The sequence below is a fragment of the Watersipora subatra genome, chromosome 3 (assembly GCF_963576615.1).
Source record: "Watersipora subatra chromosome 3, tzWatSuba1.1, whole genome shotgun sequence".
NCBI classification, from domain to species: Eukaryota; Metazoa; Bryozoa; class Gymnolaemata; order Cheilostomatida; family Watersiporidae; genus Watersipora; species Watersipora subatra.
In genome coordinates, this window is record NC_088710.1 from 50,982,527 (window position 1) to 51,002,774 (window position 20,248).

At 35.6% G+C, this 20,248-nt stretch overlaps 1 protein-coding gene across 1 annotated transcript in view; it reads left to right on the forward strand.

Annotated features, from left to right (window-relative positions):
• The window catches only part of LOC137390702 (ankyrin and armadillo repeat-containing protein-like), a 42,116-nt gene that overhangs the window by 13,967 nt on the left and 7,901 nt on the right, over window positions 1-20,248 (forward strand). Inside the window, exons 12-26 of the mRNA XM_068077025.1 lie at window positions 231-300; window positions 2,510-2,711; window positions 4,257-4,465; window positions 5,566-5,670; window positions 5,859-5,951; window positions 6,328-6,497; window positions 7,859-8,012; window positions 9,095-9,188; window positions 9,400-9,547; window positions 9,747-9,900; window positions 9,984-10,145; window positions 11,051-11,157; window positions 14,572-14,694; window positions 17,471-17,629; window positions 20,010-20,127. Coding sequence (XP_067933126.1) covers window positions 231-300; window positions 2,510-2,711; window positions 4,257-4,465; window positions 5,566-5,670; window positions 5,859-5,951; window positions 6,328-6,497; window positions 7,859-8,012; window positions 9,095-9,188; window positions 9,400-9,547; window positions 9,747-9,900; window positions 9,984-10,145; window positions 11,051-11,157; window positions 14,572-14,694; window positions 17,471-17,629; window positions 20,010-20,127 — 2,068 coding nt within the window. The remainder of the gene's footprint in view (window positions 1-230; window positions 301-2,509; window positions 2,712-4,256; window positions 4,466-5,565; window positions 5,671-5,858; window positions 5,952-6,327; window positions 6,498-7,858; window positions 8,013-9,094; window positions 9,189-9,399; window positions 9,548-9,746; window positions 9,901-9,983; window positions 10,146-11,050; window positions 11,158-14,571; window positions 14,695-17,470; window positions 17,630-20,009; window positions 20,128-20,248) is intronic.

Sequence of the window (20,248 nt, forward strand, 5' to 3'; positions counted from 1 at the left end):
TAAAAATAAGAAGAAAAGGTTTTTCATCTTCTAAATATATCATAATAAAAAACTAATTCTAACAATGTACATAGAGACAGTAGTAGATAGGAGTTTACATATAATAGATTTTTAGTCTGTATATAATAGCATTTCTTATCTGTTTAGAGTGCACAATCCTTGTTGTTTAATTTTTATATAGTTTTGAATGTTAATGTACTTTATGTTCAACGATGTTATTGACCTTTCAGATAATTGCAAAGCTAATTTTACAATCAACGGATGTGAATGCAAGGAGAAATCAGAGTGTACTCTCGATAGGTATGTAGACATCTTCCCCTTGCACTCACTGTCCAGCAACTGGTAGTAGTCTACCACTGCCAGTATTGTCAGTCTGTCTGACCTATCATGTTAGTTATCTGACAGGCTCTCACCCTCAATGGCTCTTTATTAGGCACTTCTCTACACCATTCGCTAGTTGCTATTTATTAGTTGCCATCTGCAGTCACTACACATTGTCATCAACCACTCATTACTTAACAGCTACTGTGAACAAACTTGGAGTTGTCATCCCCCAATCGCAAATTATCAGAATGCATTTATTATTTATCTGCTAGACACCACTGGCTCTTGCCATATGTCAGTCAGCATTCATCATCATTCATTTTTCTATCACGTTCCATCATTAGTTTTTACCTGTCAGAAATTGCCTGCGAGTCATTTGCTATTGTTCATACACTACCTGCTAGTTTCTGTCAGTCATTATATGGAGGCATTGCTAGCTATCTGTGACACATATGCACGTATAACTATTTATCTTGCATGACTCATAGTGTATTTATTATCTGTGCAGTCAATGTAACCACCTTCTAAGTAACATCATGTGTGTTTAAACCATGACTAGGGAGCCGTAACTATCTTCTTGACGGGGATGAAGGATCCACCCGTAAGTGTTGAGATTGAAGATGCTTGGGCTACTAAATTTACTGTATTGGCATATCATATTAAGACGTGTCTGCTTCAGTAACAAATGTAGAGCTTTTTAACTACTGATTACTGGTTGGTTTGGTGGTATTTTGTGTATGGGTTGTCTTTAGCACAGCTCTCAGGTTTGCTCTCGACTCTTTCTGCACTATCTCTACTTTGCTGGGACGGGCTCATTCAGCTAGTCGTGCACTCTTTTTGGTTTGCATGTGATTGGTTTTAGCGCTGATGCAACCTGCTGAGTGATGCTTGCGGAAGCAAACAGGCCTTTTTGAGTCTGTGACTCATGCAATCATTTGGCGTTTTTGTGGATTTGTTAACACATTTTTATGCTTGTTGTTTTGGTTGCTATTGCTTAAAGGTTTGTCAGATGGAAAAACTTGACAAGAACAAAATATAGCGAGTTTGAAAAAGGTTTTAGGCGTAAAATGTGAAATTTTATCATTTTGACAGTGAATAATTGCATGCTAACTTAGTTTGTTATTTGCATAGTTATTTGCATTATGTTTTTTAAAATATTTTAAAAATTCTATAACTGTCGGTTCCCCTTGAGAACTATGTTAGGATTGTTCTTCATGCTGTAGATGTTGTTACGACTTTCAATCTTGTTGTTGTAACATGCTTTGCTCGTTTTGAAGAAATACCTATAATTTAGATAACTATAGTGTAGTTATCTATAGTTTAGATACCTATAGTTTAGATAATTATAGTTTAGATATCTATAGTTTAGATATTTAGAGTTTAGATATCTATAGTTTAGATACCTATAGTTTATATAGCTATAGTTTAGATAGCTATAGTTTAGATATCTATAGTTTAGGTACCTATAGTTTAGATATCTATAGTTTATATACCTATATTTTAGATATCTTTAGTTTAGATATCTATAGTTTAGATATCTATAGTTTAGATACCTATAGTTTAGATATCTATAGTTTAGATATCTATAGTTTAGATATCTATAGTTTAGATATCTATAATTTAGATACCTATAGTTTAGATACATATACTTTAGATACTGATGTAACGCTAGTTTTCTGCTGATGATAGTCATGTCGTAAAATATGATTTGACAAATCCTAGCTGATCACCTGACTGATGAGTTTGATGAGCCAATAGGAGCTCCCCTGGATGGGGAGAGCGACCTCGATTCTGAGCTTGCTCAACTAGTTCAGTGTAACAGAGGTAACAGGCGGACGTCTCACACTGGAACCACTTCTATACGTTTATAATTTCATCATTTGCCTTAATTTTATTTTCTTCACACATGTACACAAACATAATACAGTATACGCAGTATGCACAGTATATACAGTATGCACAGTATACACAATGCACACAGTGTACACAGTGTGTCGTACTCACAGCAGCCATTTATTTCTATCTCACTACTTGTTCTATTTCTAAATGTACTCACTTTGGTATTTTTGGTGTCACCTTATTTTATTATCTGTAAATACCCATTTTACTCGCATTTAGTTATCCTGGTATCAATATCATCATATGCATACATATTAACTGTTCTTTTGCTGTCGGTAAACTTCAGGGCCAACAGCTCTTCACCTTGCTGCCAGATGTGGAGCTCTCGATGCTGTCGCATGCCTTTGCGCCAACTATGCCAACATTCATGTGATCGACCACAACGGCTGGGCACCCATCCACCAGGCCTCCTACTACAATCATGTATCTGTCATAAAAATGCTCGTGCGCAAGAATGACAGTATGCTTGAGCTTGTCACTCAGAATGAGTGAGTTTTCTTCTTTTAGTCACGGTATCGTATCCTCAGTATGTGCTGTGATATGTTGCATTGATGTGTCAAAGCTAACGCATGCATCAGCTTAACATGTCACAGCATGTGCATGTACCATGTTAACATGTCACAGCTAGCACATGTACCATGTTAACATGTCCAGCTAATACACATGTCATGTTAACATGTTATTTGTTACATGTACAAATATCCCTCGTGATTTGTGGACAGCATATGCCTGTAGAGTTGACATGTCTCTGCTTACATATGGATGTATGTGAATAATTCACATTGTATACACATGTCAATGCGTTGTCTTTATATGTGTTGTGTTGACATTTCATAGCATATTTACATGTTGACATGCCACAGCATATGAGCCTATTTCATTTACATGTGTGCTGGATACATGTAACCATCACATGTGACACAACAGGCTTGTATGGTGTTTACATCTCATAGTATTATTAAGATAAACCTTTGAGAAGTTGTCTCTTTATATATCTGATGCATTAAGCCTGTTCGTATTGGAAACCGCTCTAATCCCACACAAATTACGTGTTGTTTATGCCTTTAGGAGTTATGTTCGCATATATATGCGTTTACTGAGTTGCTTTCATTCGACTAGTCTTACAGCTAATCTAGACTTCATCGATAACAACAGTTGTAGGTGAAGGTCATTATACTTACCGGATATGTCTGAATTACTAACTGTTGTACACAGCCAGAACTTACGTTTGTATTGCATAGTTTGTGGTAGTCAAAAGTAGTTGATGGTAGTCGGTTGTAGTTAGTCGTAGTCGGTCATGGTCGGTCATAGTCGGTGGTAATCGGTCATAGTCGGTGGTAATCGGTCGTAGTTGGCGATAGTCGATGGTAGTTGGTGGTAGTCGATCATAGTTGGTGGTAATCGGTGGTAGTAGGTGGTGTAGTCTTTAAATTAAAACAAGCAGCTGTCTAAACAGTACTACTCAATGTAGTCAGCTATTAGACTTCGCAGTACAAAAACTTCATGTATATTTCTGTCATCTGCATGAATATTAATTTATCATATCTACTCCTTTACTGATAGTCTAACTTTGAACTGTTTACATAATAGGTTGAGTGTCTGTTGACTATAAAAAATATGAAAAATCAAATTGTTGAAATATCGATAACCATTTATAAGTTGTTTTTTTTAAATGTTTGAGATGCATAGCATTTATTTCAAGATAGTAAATACAATGTAATTTCACTTACAAAAAATGGTGTCTCACATCATCATACTTCGATTTTGGTCAATCAAGGTAGTAAGGTTTGATGAGTTTGTTTGCATTGTATGCCTTTTACATTGAGTAATACTGCTAATCTACAATAATCAGTTTGGGCCATGCTTCAACAAAAACAAAATTTAGATTTTCAATATCATTCATATCATTTTAGTCAACCAACATTCATGGCTTGGCTAGAAAAAATCGTTGTAAGTGTTCTGAATTTCACTGCAAATTTCATTTTGTTTCATTTCATTTCACACCAATTCTATAGAACTGATGTACCTTGTAGTGCCCAAAATACTCCGATGTTACTCGCTGCTAGCTCAGGAGCTCTTGAATCTGTCTGCTGCCTCATCAAACTCGGTGCAGATATTCTCAGGACAAATGATAAAAATCATAATCTCATTCATCTGGCAGCTCTCCGATTCCACACGAACATCCTTGAGTACTTCATAAAGCATGAGCATCCTGGAGTATCTGTTTGGGCTGTTCTTGTTGGTAAGCACAAAGTTGCATCATTTATCACTTCAGAGTTGTCTTACATTTCCTAATTTTGTAATCTGGAGTTGTCTTCCACTGTTAAGTTCTTGTACAGTTCAGAGTTGTTTTGCACTGTTGAATGTTTGTATACTGCAGAGTTGTCTAATGCTGTTGAATGTCAAGCTGTCTCTTACTGTTGTTATGTTTTGGTTTTACTATTATAATGTGACAACCTTTTTAAGGAGTTTTTCATTTTGTATACAGTGGACCCTTGCCATACAACATTAATTCGTTCTAGTGTTGGCATCGTAAAACGAAAATATCGTACAGAGGGGTATAGAAACTCATAGTAATTATTTAATGCAAATGTCCCCTGGCAGAGAAAACGTCAACATTTGTGTACATATTAAAAATTAACAAAGTAGTATATTAACTTTAGTAACTATAGCTACCCACAATAACTTTAGTGTACTTAGTGGTGATGATCTGCTTATGATTATGGTTATGATTCTTCTTCCTTTAGCATAGTTATCAATCTTAGGACCCATGGCTAACGAATTAAAGTTATAAATTTTCACTTTCACTTACTTTTCACTAATTTTCGTTTCACTCTTGCAATATCAAGCATTTACGAAGCACGAAGCATGATGAACTGAGAGAGAGCAAGCATCTCTTTCAGGCATTGTGAGAGGGATCTCGGTGAATAGCATATCGGCATCGTCGTTATTCCAACGTATTCAGCACACCAACCTCCAAATTTGAATTGCGAGAGAATTTTTCGTTGATGTCATAAGGCGAGAAAAATTCCGTGTTCCACGTCGTAAGGCGAAAAAACTGTAAAACAGGGACATCGTAATGCATAGTTGCACTCTACTTGTCTATACCTTGAAGGGACTTTAGAATGAGTAATTAAAATTCTTTTTCAAGTCAAACAGTTATCTAAAGTTCTATGGAGAAGTACAAGGTTTCTTTTATGTTGGACTAGTTGGCCCGCTGCCAGCACACCCATTGTTATTTAAATAAATTTTATTATTTCAAAAATTTTTATTTAATTATTTCAATATGATGAGTAAAGTGAAAAATTTGCTTGAGCAGACTACATGACTGAACACTTGTAGCGATGCTGGAGGATAAAGACTCAACCATGCAAGACTCGTCGGTGCGCTGCATGGAGAATCTCTCCCTTGGCAATAAAGATTACTGGAAGGCCATTAGAGATTACAGTGAGTAATGATATCATTTTGAATCACACTATAGATGTACAAACTAGAGATTGTGTCATGCTATTGGTGTGTTACGCATATAATAGGGAAGTGAGAGTTTTATCTATGTGTACTGCAGGTGCTGTGTTGTGCATATAATAGAGTAAGAGTTTTATATGCTACCAGTAAGAGAAATTAATCTATTACAGAGGGCATTCCTGCTCTGGTAAAACTGTTACAATCGGAGAGATCAGACATCCAGTCTGTCGCTGCCTCAGTTCTCTGCAATATTTCTGAGGAAGGTAAGACGGTCCACCCTGAATGTTCAATGCTTTAAATATTACTAGTACATTTGGCACCGTGAGAGATCATAATGAGTAATCAGTATGTGTATAATTAATTAGTCGAGTAGCATGGTGACCCAGTGGTGTAGTAGTTAGTGCGCCTGTCTGTAAATCGGAGTATGCGAGTTCAATCTCCATGCAAGACAGTTTTTTCCTAACGCTTTTAGCGTAGTTTTGGACAGATGGATTAACAGACGGACGACGATGCTCTTGTTACAGTATAGATTAAGGTTGTAAACCTCAGAGTTGCTCAAGTTTTATGGAGATTTTCAGGGCTTGTTGTCCGATCGGACAGAATGGTTGTTTCTTAATTGTCTGTACTTCTTCATTGCAGATGACATTAGACACTCTCTAGCCTCATGTGGAGCCTCTCCCATTCTTATAAAGCTACTTGATTCTCCACAAGACGCAATCCAATCAAGAGCCGCTATCATCATGTCAGATATAGCTTGTGTGGCTAATAATCAGACTGAAATGGCTCGGCTAGGTGCCATACCACCACTCGTAAGCTTTTGGTTTTCCTTTTGCGCATGTTCACGTTTTTTTTAGAGTTGTGCTACTGGCCCTTTTAAAATACACTCTCAGATGCCATAAAACAGTTTTTACGGTGTATTTACCATCAATACCACATTCATATTCCATACAATGACATATGCTCGAAAATGCAGTATCATATCAACATATGCTCTCTGGAAAAGTTAATGTCACCATAGCTAAATTGCTCTGGTTTGCTGAGAAATTATAGCAGTGTTGTGCTTTGACTCCACACGAAAATGATCGGTATTAATCTACCCTGGTTGCACTGCGTCACAGATCTTTTCTGGGCTTCACCAGTTTCCTGTTTTAGACTCAAATGCTTCACACGAGCTAATAAAATATTTAAATCTCTCAAACAACATAACAGATGTTTTGGGTTCAGACAAAAAGATTATAAAACTGAAATATCAATAACGATTTGATAAATGTGTAATTAGAAATCTTTTAGTTGGCTGCTTACCACTTTAATAGACTAATATTTACTTTGGATGTGTTTATGTCTAAATGTTATGGAGACTTTTTTATACATTTGAATGAAAACTTCAATAAAAATGTAAATATATATTTATATACTATTGTGGCAGTATTGCCATTATATACTTCCTATTTTATACAAGTAGCCTATACATTGTAATAGCATAACAACCACTCTGTATTGTGTTATCATACAAAACATCGCCAGTCTATAAATCTTACTGAATACATAATACTGCTCACCTTGACCTTTATCGCGACTGTGCTATGCTACAGTAGCTATATTGAACTACTTGTACAGTCAAACCTTGACTTATGATCACCTTTGTATATAAACTTTTTTACATAAAACATAGAATTTCAGCAAATACTTGCGATATGACGTAATTTCTAACCTATCAACGATGATATCCAACATTTGTCAAACCATCACAGTCTTGTAAACAAAAACAAAATTGTTGCTAACATTTGGTTTGATTGTACATCATCAGTAAGTGGCATGGCTTACTGTATTGATGACTCACTGTAGTAATGACTCACTGTAGTGATGACTCACTGTAGTGATGACTCACCGTAGTGATGACTCACCATAGTGATGACTCACCATAGTGATGACTCATTGTAGTGATGACTCATTGTAGTGGTTACTCACTGTAGGGATGGCTGCATAGAACTTCAGTACTTCTCAAACACCTTTGAAATCACTTACGGATTGATATTTATTTATGCTTAGCTATGTACTATTTCAAACCTAGCTTGTAATAAACATTTCCGTGGGTACCATTGGCTTCTATTCATCATTGGAAGTGATGTCATCATCATCTTAGCCTGTTCAACTACACAATTATCAACAGGTTCAGCTGTTGGACTCACAATTAGAGGTTGTGTTAGTCGACGTGGTGAATGCTCTGAGGGTTCTGAGTGCAGGCAACAAGGATAATCAGACAGAGGTTGCTGAGCAGGGCGCCATATTGCCCCTCGTTGAGTTCCTCTCCGCTACTGACTCAGGTACGCATATGCTAATGGGCCAGCAACCTGCTGTGAACCCGTTTACTATTTAGACACATTGTTTTATGTTTTTATTTTATAAGGTGTCTAAGGTGTCATATGTGTACCTTATTTTATAAGGTGTCATATGTGTACCTTATTTTGCTATAATGGAGAGTCAATGTTGTAAAAGGAAATAAGTTACCATAGATGTAAAAGTAGCACTAATAAATCAAATCTTGTAAGACTGTAACGTTGTGTTCTTTTTGACGTATGTGAAAGTTTTCTTTAATCTTAAATACATTGAAAACATGTGAATAACATGAATTAATCAAGTCCCTCTATTTTTGGAGTAAATTATCTGTTTTTGAAATAAATTCTAGAGAGTGTGTGCTTTAGATTAAACTGTGTAGACGCTATAGAAATAACAATCTCGTAATATTGTCGATATACCGCCATCAATTATACAAAAAATTACTTCTAACTTGAGGCAAGCTATTCTTGTCTCAAACAGTGCTAAAAGCATTTTAATGTTATACAAAATGAAATTTGTTGATTCTTCAAGTGTTTTGCTATGTTTATTGAATGTGCTTCGCTCACCTATAAAGGTCATATGTTAAAAGTGGGACAGCAACCAAGTACACCTAATTTGTGAAAACAATTATAGGTTTTTCGACCTTTGTTGAAATTTTGTAGTTTTTAGATCAGGTCCCACAGATAACTGTCATTATATGCTGCGCTGTAGACAGTTTAGCTTTGTCTGTTGCATAAAATGCTTTCATAGATGATACGTGAGAATTTATCCAGGTTTAACCCAAAAATAGAAGATATTTTCAGGCACAATCCTACTTGGCCATAGCATTCACTTTTCTATACTGTCATAATAACTCTTATTCCCAATTCTATTATGAAGATATGTTTTTTAAGGTAGCACTCTATTCAGCTGATAGCTCCTACAATAACAGAGAAGAAGCTGCAACAAAATATTCTGACTGAACTGTCTCCTTTAGTTTTGGTTGTTGGATATTTGCTGGTGCCAGGGTTTGAATATAAATACATTATTATTATACTGTAGTTATCATATGTTTGAATTCTTTATACAGATATATTACAAGCTACTTCTGCTGCCGCAATTGCTGCCATTTGCACTAACCATAGAGAAAATCAGGATAAAGTGCGTGAAGCTGATGCTGTCAAGTATGTTCCTACTGTTTTGATTTACTCTACTGTAATGTTTTATTTTAGTATATGGCATCACTTTACCACATTACCTTAGTCTATTTTACCACATTAGTCTAATGTATCACCTTTCTACATTACTTTAGTCTAATGTATCACTTTATCACATTACTTTAGTCTAATGTATCGCTTTATTACATTACTTTAGTCTAATGTATTGATTTTTTAGGCCACTCGTGCAGCTAATAGAGGCCAGGAACATGACTGTACAGATGAAGGCTTCAAGCGCGATTGAAGCACTTTGCACTGACAATCCCACAAACCAGAAGGAGTTTTTAGAGCTCGAGGCCCCTAGATATCTTATTCGATTGCTCAAGGTAACTGCATGTCTGTCAGTTACAGTCTTGACTCAATCTTCATAAGTGATGCGATGAATTTCTAGTTTTACCTGACATATTTATTTTATTAAATATTGGCAGGATATGGGCTGGACGCTCAACGAATACTCTTTAAAATGTTTTGTTGCGTGAGGAATACTCTCTTTTGCATTTACATTTTTACATTTACTGTGTTTAGATTTGGTCAACCACGGTGAAGGAACAAGGAGCTTGTGCACTGTGGGCGATTGCAGGCAGCACAAAACCTCAACAGAGAGATATAGCCGAGAAAATAGGCGTTACACAAATCATAGACATGCTGTTACTCAAATCAGAGCAACTACAATATGTCGGTAAGTTTGGCTCAATGTCTATGACACTTATGGCATCGTTGTATCGCTGAGGATCTGTTAATAATATGTTTGTATACTGAAAGGTTGCATGGCGATGATGGCCCTCTGTCGGGAGAATGTTGAGTGTCAGAATAGGATGTGCGAAGAGGGAGGCATAGAGCCTTTAGTTCGCCTCATCAAATCTACAAAGTCATCAGAAAAAGTTCTACTTACAGCCATTCAGACTTTAGGCATCCTTTGCATTGGTAAGTTATTTGGACGGTTTCTGAGGTAGAATGGGACAAGAAATATAAGAATAAGTATAGATTGCACCTGCCTTAACCTGATTTTCATATCAGATGATGTCTTATCAGCTGAAGTAGTTTTAGCTTCTGTCTGTTTGTTTTTTATTTGTTTGTTTACAAAAAAAACCTCTTCTTTGGGTTGTGGAGGAAGTTATCTATAGCCTTATTTTAAAACAACTAGGTATAAGATGCTTGGATAAGTGTATTTTATTTGGAATATTTGTTATGATCACAGCAATTAGTCTTTGAATTCAATAAAAATAAACCCTCAAAAGTTTGGGAAATTATTGCTGTACCTGAATACTGGTGTTGTTCATTATTCCACTCTTCGACTACTTATCTATAAATACTCAGATACATATATTTGTTTTTTAATTACAATATACATTAAAAAGTAAATAATTAATTGTTGATTTACTATATTGAAACTTTTGTTTTAACAATAATTAACAACAGTAGAACTCGTGATTTGATCTTGTGATAAAGAGCATTCACGAATGTAAAGAAAAAAATGAATACATGTACTGTTTTGCATCTCTTATTTTATTTGAATATTTCTATATCTTTGCATTATAATTTTTATTGAATTAATATAGCAATATAATTATATTCTCTCTCTAAATACTTGAAACTAATACACAAGCGATAATTTTATTTCAAATAAAAAAGTGTGAAAACAATGGCTGACATCAAATATTATATCTATAAACTTTGGGCAGTCATTTGTATAGTAGTTGCAGAGCGTAATTTTTTTTTTTATTGTGTCATGGTGGTAAAGTTTAACATGGTTTACTTAACACAACGTTGCATATCTTGCAAATTCGATGCAACTGCCAGTAGAACTACAAGACTTGTTTGTATATTAGGAGTGGCTCACAGGAACAATAAACGAGCTCAAGGGAAGATTGCTGATGGTGCTGCCATCCCGGTTCTGGTTGGTCTCATGAAGACTCCGCCTTCTTTGGAAATTCAGGTGAGGCAGCAGGAAAGAGCAGGAAAGTTTGAACTGTGTTATATGATTTTAAAAGGTGAGAGAAAGGTGCTGAGGGAAAGGTAGAAGTAGTGAATAAGGAAAGGTTAGAAGCGGGCTCGCTAAAAAGTTTGGTGAGACAAACTAATTGGCTGAAAGCGGATCAGGGTTGTAAACCTGTAGCCATAGATTTTGTCAGAAGGCCGGAAATGCATGTCATAAGCTACATATAACTCTATTATTTTTAATGTTTATTTCATTGCTAAGTGTAAATGAGCTTTGTTAATCTTTAGCATACTCTAGTATTTCTCTAATGCATGTATCTCAATATGGCTAGTTACTAGTTACTAAGCTCTGTTTTGCCAGACATCTATCTGACTAAAATCTTGTCTAACGTGCATCTACTTTTTTTGGTTGAAGTTCAAGCATTACTAATGGTTTTTGGTGTCTTCTGATATCTGTAAGGTATCAAATCTCAAATGCCTCCTTGTTCCGCACGGCATGGATAATGGTACCAGCGTGTCTTATGCTTGTGACAAGTCATAGCGGGTCATCGCTGTTTGATAATAGGCAGCAAAAAATTACCAGTGTTGCAGTTTGCGCTGAACTCAATTTTAACTAAAGTGCGGCTTGCTTGAAACTTTGAAGTTTTGTAACCTGCTTCTGTTCTTATTATTTAACTCATGGAGATGGTGAATAATTGACAGCATTGGCAGCAGGTTTTAAAGCCAGTAATTTTAGTCGTGTTTCAGTTAGAGATATGAAATAATATTCAGTTTAAATGGTACAAGCTGTAAGCCTGGCAGTGCCCAATAGTTCTTTTAGTTTTAATCAGATTGCCAACAAATGAGTGTTTAAAAAGCTGTTTCTCAGGAACCAGACAGAGTTTTGAAACCAAATATATTTAGCAACCTGGCGGAAGGCACGGAGCATATGAGTATGAAGTTTGGATAAAATCAGTCAAAGAATGTAAAACTGCATAGTGTTTACACAGACTAACAGAGGCACACAATGACAAAGAGTGAATTATTAATATATTGTAGATGCACTGCGAGAATAATATGGAAACACGTATTTTATGGTGTCTTTGCTACCTCAAACTTGTTTTATCTTTTAATTACACATTCTGTAAAGACTCTGTTATGTTACTGGGCATACCATTTGAAGTGAAGTAGCTTTCATATAGAGTCACTAAAACTGCACTCCACTTTCTTTTTGTTACACGTTGAATAGTTATACAAGAGGATTTGATAAACCCTGTCCTGATTGTAATAAGCTTGTTACAGGTTGAACAGCCAACCAGTCTGATCACTTAGTTTTGAGGGTGGGGCTGAACATCCTGGCATATTTGTATGTCACAGTTCTTTGGAAGACTATGATAGTCAGTGTTACATGACAATCAGTGTTACATGACAGTCAGTGTTACATGACAGTCAATGTTACATACAGTCAGTGTTACATGTCAGTCAGTGTTGAATGACAGTCAGTGTTACATGACAGTCGATGTTACATGACAGTCAATGTTGAATGACAGTCAGTGTTACATGACAGTCGATGTTACATGACAGTCAGTGTTACATGACAGTTAGTGTTACATGACAATCAGTGTTACATGACAGTCAGTGTTGAATGACAGTCAGTGTTACATGACAGTCGATGTTACATGACAGTCAATGTTACACGACAATCAGTGTTACATGACAATCAGTGTTGCATGACAGTCAGTAATACATGACAATCAGTATTACATGACAGTCGATGTTACATGACAGCCTGTGTCACATGACAGTTGATGTTACATGACAGTCAGTATTACATGACAGTCAGTGTTACATGACAGTCAGTGTTGAATGACAGTCAGTGTTACATGACAGTCAGTGTTACATGACAGTCAGTGTTACATAACAGTCAGTGTTGCATGACAGGCAGTGTTGCATGACAGTCAGTGTTACATGACAGTCAGTGTTACATGACAGTCAGTGTCACATGACAGTCAGTGTTACATGACAGTCAGTGTTACATGACAGGCAGTGTTACATGACAGTCAGTGTTACATGACAGTCAGTGTTACATAACAGTCAGTGTTGCATGACAGGCAGTGTTACATGACAGTCAGTGTTACATGACAGTCAATGTTACACGAAACTCAGTGTTACATGACAATCAGTGTTGCATGACAGGCAGTGTTACATGACAGTCAGTGTTACATGACAGGCAGTGTTACATGACAGTCAGTGTTACATGACAGTCAGTGTTACATGACAGTCAGTGTTACATGACAGGCACTGTTGCATGACAGTCAGTGTTACATGACAGGCAGTGTTACATGACAGTCAGTGTCACATGACAGTCAGTGTTACATGACAGTCAGTGTTGCATGACAGGCACTGTTGCATGACAGTCAGTGTTACATGACAGTCAGTGTTGCATGACAGTCAGTGTCACATGACAGTCAGTGTTACATGACAGTCAGTGTTACATGACAGTCAGTGTTACATGACAGTCAGTGTTACATGACAGGCAGTGTCACGTGACAGACAGTGTTACATGACAGGCAGTGTTACATGACAGGCAGTGTCACACGACAGGCAGTGTTACATGACAGTCAGTGTTACATGACAGGCAGTGTCACATGACAGGCAGTGTTACATGACAGTCAGTGTTACATGACAATCAGTGTTGCATGACAGTCAGTGTTGCATGACAGGCAGTGTTGCATGACAGGCAGTGTTACATGACAGGCAGTGTCCCATGACAGGCAGTGTCACATGACAGACAGTGTTGCATGACAGGCAGTATGCAAATATTAGAGATTAGAATACTTAAAGATACTATGTTTCCACGACCTGGATGATGCGGGTTTGAAGTTGTACACGCGTTAAGTTACTTTACGATAGAATTTTTAAAGGACATTCACATTATCGGATTAACATGGGCGTTTTGTTAACAAATATAAGGATTTCTACACCAGAGGTTAAAGCTGCACATTCGGAACTACTCAAGTTAAAATAGGAATGACTGAAGCTTGGAAAATGTTTAAAATGGAATAGCTTGTTCGACATTCGCAAGTGCCGTTTCCATCTGTCACAAGCTTAAAACATTTGGTAACAATTTGTGAGTAACAAAACTCAATTGATTTGCGGACTTCTGCTGTTTCCATCTTGCGCATGACCAAACTTGGGGCTTAATCGTGTCATGGAAACATAATGCACCAACTGGTCAGTCACAACAAAAGATGGAGGATCAGCCTGTCCTTCCCTCTTATGGCCCTCCCGCTATTAGTAACTCAAAAGCTAGCAGTATTTTACATCGTTTGCTCTCAGTATTGTAGTGGAATAGTTGTTTTGGTTTGCGATAGAATTTGGTAGAGTGCCCCTAACAATGAGGAGGATCATGTGCTATTGATGAATGTTGCAGGTGGAAGTGGCATGCTCTCTTGCCTGTATAGTCCTAGGTAACAGCGTCAACCAGGAAAAACTCAAAGAGATTCCTTCATTTAAATACACAACACTCATTAACCTTCTCAAAGCCAAGAATGCGGTAAGGTTTTATTTTAGCCCTGTAAACCAACAGAGCCTATAGCTTCGTGCTATCAAGCACTTGTCCGTAGCCTTCAGTAGCAACGTGTCACATGTCTAAATTTAGATCTTTCCTAGTTGTCTTCTCTTTTGAAATATCATCTAAACTTGTCTATTTCTAGTTCCCTTTAGTCTGTAACTAGTTAGTCGATAGATGTAGAGTAGTTCCTCTGCTTCTACCGCTCCAGACTTCTCAGAATACCTGCAGATTACCTGCGATAAACCTTTAGAGTAGACTTTCCTGGGATCAACTGGAGCATTGCTTGGCTAACAGTGTCAGACAGTCTGTACTGTCTAACAGAATGTGCGCTGCCGGCTACTAATACTTGAGCTCGGCTAAAGTTTCCTAATCTTATAAGACACATTGTATTATAGCATTACTGGTCATACGCAGACCACCGCTACTTGGTAATGCATTACTTTCAGCCTTCCAGACATGTTGGGGTGACCATCAGTACTCATCACTAGTTGCGTTATTTCATTTCTGAACAACCTTATTTAGTAACAAACTGTTATATATTTTATGTTCTCTATTTAATTTGTCAGATTTGTCAATTAATAATAATTAATGCGTATTATTAATTGTGTTAAATTTCTCATTAATTTACTTATTAGCAATTTAATTTAATGCAAAATCTTTAGGTAGGTTAGTTCTAAATTTAATAAATAATGTAGTTTTCCTTGCAAATAATTTATTAATTCAATTATCAATGCAATATTTCTCGCAAATAATGTATTAATTTAATTATTAATGTATATTTTTTCAAATGCTTATTTGATAATTTTCTGAGTAATTCAGCATTTGAAAAAAATTATTCCACTAATTCAATTATTAATGCGCTTAGTTGACAAATTAGTTTAGTATATATTTTGTGGTTTTATAATTAATTAGATCAGTGTATTTATATTGTTTGTCTACTCAAACTGTGCAGGCTGCATGGAAACCAGTCTGTCATTTTAAATTATCAAAATAAAAGGTACTTCAAGTGAATTTTATTAAGATTAAACAGCAGATAAGAGTTACACACTATTAAACTTTTATTCTTGAGCATGGAGAAGAGATGCAATTAGAGAGGTTTTTGCAGCATATTCATACGAGTAGCTGTATGTAACTGCAGTATTTGTATAAATGACATTAATCTTAGCAGCACGGTTTAGTTAATAATGAAAGTTTTATAATAAAAATTAATAAATTAACAAAATAAATTAATACATTTTATTAATAAATTAATAAAAATTGTCTCGTAATAAAAATACTGAGCCTGATACTAGATGGTCGCCCCAATTCACAGCTTAGTACTTAGAATAGCAGCTAGTAAATACTATCTATTTGCTAGTTGCTATCACTTCATCTCTGTTGATGTGATATGTGTTATCTTGTTTTACTGCTTCTCTATCATGATTTGTGTTTCTATAATTGCTGTTTTGGTGAATATGTCTGAACTCGTGTGTGTTGTGACACGCTATTTCTCATGTGGCCCTAGTTTGGTTCATAGTTGACAGAGCTCTGGGGGTTGTTTAGTGTCCCCTGTGACTTCATGATTACCCTAGTCGCTGAGGCTTTCTGAATTGACTAGATCTTGCCTTTACCAATGGTAAAAGTAATTTTAGAGTGGATCAGGGGTTGTTTTTAATAGATAGCTAGTCAAACAATCAACTAATGTTTCAAAATTTTTTATGGCTTTTGTCCTCATTTTTCACAAGACAGTTACAGGTTTTCAACTCGTTTCAACTTAACAAATGAACAAATTGCATACAACATCTAACAATTATTCTGAAAATATCATTGCTCGCTGCTTAACAATCCAGCTGTGTCCAGCTTTAGTGTTCAGCTGTCGCCCTCTCTTTCTTTGTTTTGTTGTATGATTGTTGTATGGCATAATTTAAAAAAAAAAATTTGTTTGAGATTCAATTATTGCCAAAAAAGTAATGTATATATATACGTAAATATTTATATGTATATATATGTACATGTATATATAGTACATATACATATATATGTATATACACAATATATATACAATATATATACTCTATATATACACTATATATACAATATATATACACTATATATACAATATATATACACTATATATACACTATATATACAATATATATACACTATATATACAATATATATACACTATATATACAATATATATACAATATATATATACACTATATATACAATATATATACACTATATATACACTATATATACAATATATATACACTATATATACACTATATATACAATATATATACACTATATATACAATATATATGTATTGCAAGTTATCATAAGTAGAACTAAAACCAGAGAGCTAAACATAGAATGAAGCAATTTAAATTAATAAATACATTTAATTAGACAGGGTACTTATCTTGGTTAGCTACTGGCAGTTTCGTGCCAGTAGCTAACCAGTTGAGATCTACAGCCTGCGAAATCTACTATATACATGTATATACAGCAATTATATAGTATTACCTGTTGTATATATATAACAGTACACAGTTGGACAAAGTGTTCAAAGTCTCAACTATTATCTATAGGTACGACCACCTTACTTACATGTATACTTCATAATTTTTAACAATGTCAAAACCTCGTATGAGTTGTTCTCCCTTGATGTGTTTGCTCTTGATCCAGTCTTTTGTGTGCTGTTATTTTATGGGTTTTACGGTTTGTTTCATTACTGGATGTCATTTTTTTAATGTGGAAAGTGTCTGTTTTACAGAATATCAGACTTCAGGCAGGAAATGCTCTTGCCATATTTGGTTTCAACAACTCGCAGCAGCAGTATGCTATCAGAGAGGCCGGAGGCATCAGTTATTCTCTTTTTGTTCCTTTTCTCACATCTGATAATGAGTTTCACAAAGCAGCCGCTTCCTTTCAGGTTAGTGATACTCAAGATGGCCTCAACTAGGTTACTATATGTCTACATCCTTAGCTTATACACTTCAATGTAGGTCATGTCCCAACTTATGTACCAACGGTATACATTAAAAGGGACAGATGCTATTATAAACATGGATGTCGTCTAGAAAATTAGAGGTTTGGCCTTGGGTTAGATCTCTCAGCCGCAATCAACAGCTTGAAATTGGAGAATTGCCTAAAATCACCTCGTGGTGTCAATATGTACCTTCAGCCAACACTGCACATAATATGATACTAGCAAGTTTAATTGTGTTTGACAATTTATAGCAGGTTGTTTGTTGTTTAATAATAGGCAACAAAAAATGCCTTCCATCATTGCTATACTCAATTTTAACCAAAAATTCATACTGTCAGTGTTGCTTGTTGTAAGGAAGTTAAACTACTAACTTGCAACAAACTTCAGGATTTAAAATATTTATAGCTTTTTGTCTTGTGTCTGCGTCCTAATCAAAATGGTTGCTTTTTTTCAAATAATAAATTGACTTATTCAATAACAATTTCAGGTTCTTCTAAAAGCATCTATAGCCATATCATTTTACATTTTGTTTAGTTTTCACCAAGTCTGTTACGAGTTAAGAGTTTCACAACTCTCACATAGGTGTAAGCTACACGCTTCTATTTGTTACTGGAGTTTTTATGACAGCAATACTTTCCTGAAAACGGATTTTGGCTGCTTCATCAAACACTTGTCAGCCTTCCTTTCACCTTTGTCAGGGAAGGTATTGTGGGAACAACTCCTGATAAATACACACGCTCTCAAGCCATTTTTATAACTTTACTAAATGAATGCCCGGCGTTGCCCGAGTAGTAAAGAGATTTTTGCGCAAAAAACTTATTTTTATTTAACATTTGCATTTATTTTAAACTTCATATCATGAGAAAAGTGTTTTTTTGCGGTTCTAATAAATTAAGAAATAAAATAAACAATGAATACATGGAAGTGTGTATAAAAAAGGTTACTGCTGCAGCAGAAGCTCATTGTATTCAAAGTTTTGTTGGACCGATACTGGTACTTCTCGATACTGGTACAAATGTAAAGATGAGCTATCGGACTTTCTTTGTTTGATACTTTGTCTGACCAAACGGAGAGAGAATGTAGAGGCGATTCTTGCTCCAGAGAATACAATTCTCCTGTTAAAAGCATTTAGCTTTCACAGATTTACCGAAACCGGAAATATCAGTGTCACATTTGAAATTGAAACAGCACATTTGAAAATTACAAATTAAAAAAATGGAATGTAATGGTAAAAAATTAACTTATAAAAAATTTTAAATTATAACAAATGCAAAAGGTAATATTAATTAATACACGTGTGGACCCTCGCCAAATGATTTTAATTTGTTCCAGTTATGGTGAAATTGTTGTATAGAATGGTATAGAAACCCATAGTAATTATCTAATGCAAACACCCCCTGGTGAAATTCATCAAAATACATATATACGTACTTTACATATTAAAAATTAGTAACAAAATAATATGTTAACCGTAATAGCTATAGTTACCTGTAGTAACTTTGGTGTATTTAGTGGTTATGATATGCAATAAAATGTAACATTACAATGTACTATGCGCAGTACATACCGTAGGGAGTTCTTACCTTCAAGACAGATGTACAGTATAATTGAACTAAAATAATTAAACATTGAACTTAACTTAAATGAATTTAGCTTACTAAACACATACTTAGAGCTAAGTTTTAGTATGTATTTTAGAAAATTTAACTTCGTCATTGGCTAAGATTGTATCACCGATTTGTTTTCGGTTTCAATTTTACTATAACTAATAATGCTGAACTGAGAGAGAAAGCAAGCATCATATCTCTTTCATGCGTTGCGCAAGGGATTTTGGCGAATAGCATATCAGCATCTTTGTTATTTTGACATATTCAGCTGCCAATTTTGAATTTCAAGATAGCTTTCTGTTGATACCGTATGGCGAAAAAAATGTCTTATGGGCCAGGACGAAAAAACATCGTATTCCACATCGCAAGGCGCAAAAAAGTCTTATAACATGCTCATCATAACCCCGGGGCGCACAGTGTAAGAAAAAGCACACATTTAGCGTGTGCAATCCAAAAAGGATATACAGCATATAATAAGAGCGATGGGAATGGTAAGAATAGCTTAGCCTTGTGGTTATGCGCACCTGTTAATAGACCTATGATTATAATGCTGAAAGTTCAAAACCTGTAAGAAGGTGATTTGTCGTCGCTATAACTGGACAGACGGATAACAGATGATAAACAAATACTGGTGTTTATATATATAGATTCTGTGCACCAAGACTTTCTCTTCAAATTACCAGCTCTCTTTGTTCAGTTCATCCGCTGTCTTACAGATTGTGGTCCTTGCCAGAGTGATAGTTGACAGAGATCAGGTTTCTCTTACCGCAGAGGGGGTCACAGCGCTCGTAGAGCTGCTTCATTCGGATGTAGACAACGTCATCATACTCTCCGGTAAGGTCAATGTTTATGCTGCCTCCTGGTCTCTCAAGTAAAAAGTTTGTCACGCTTTTGCCTTCTTGAGCCATCATTTTTTCATAAGTGCTGTCATATATCTCTCAACATATGATATGCT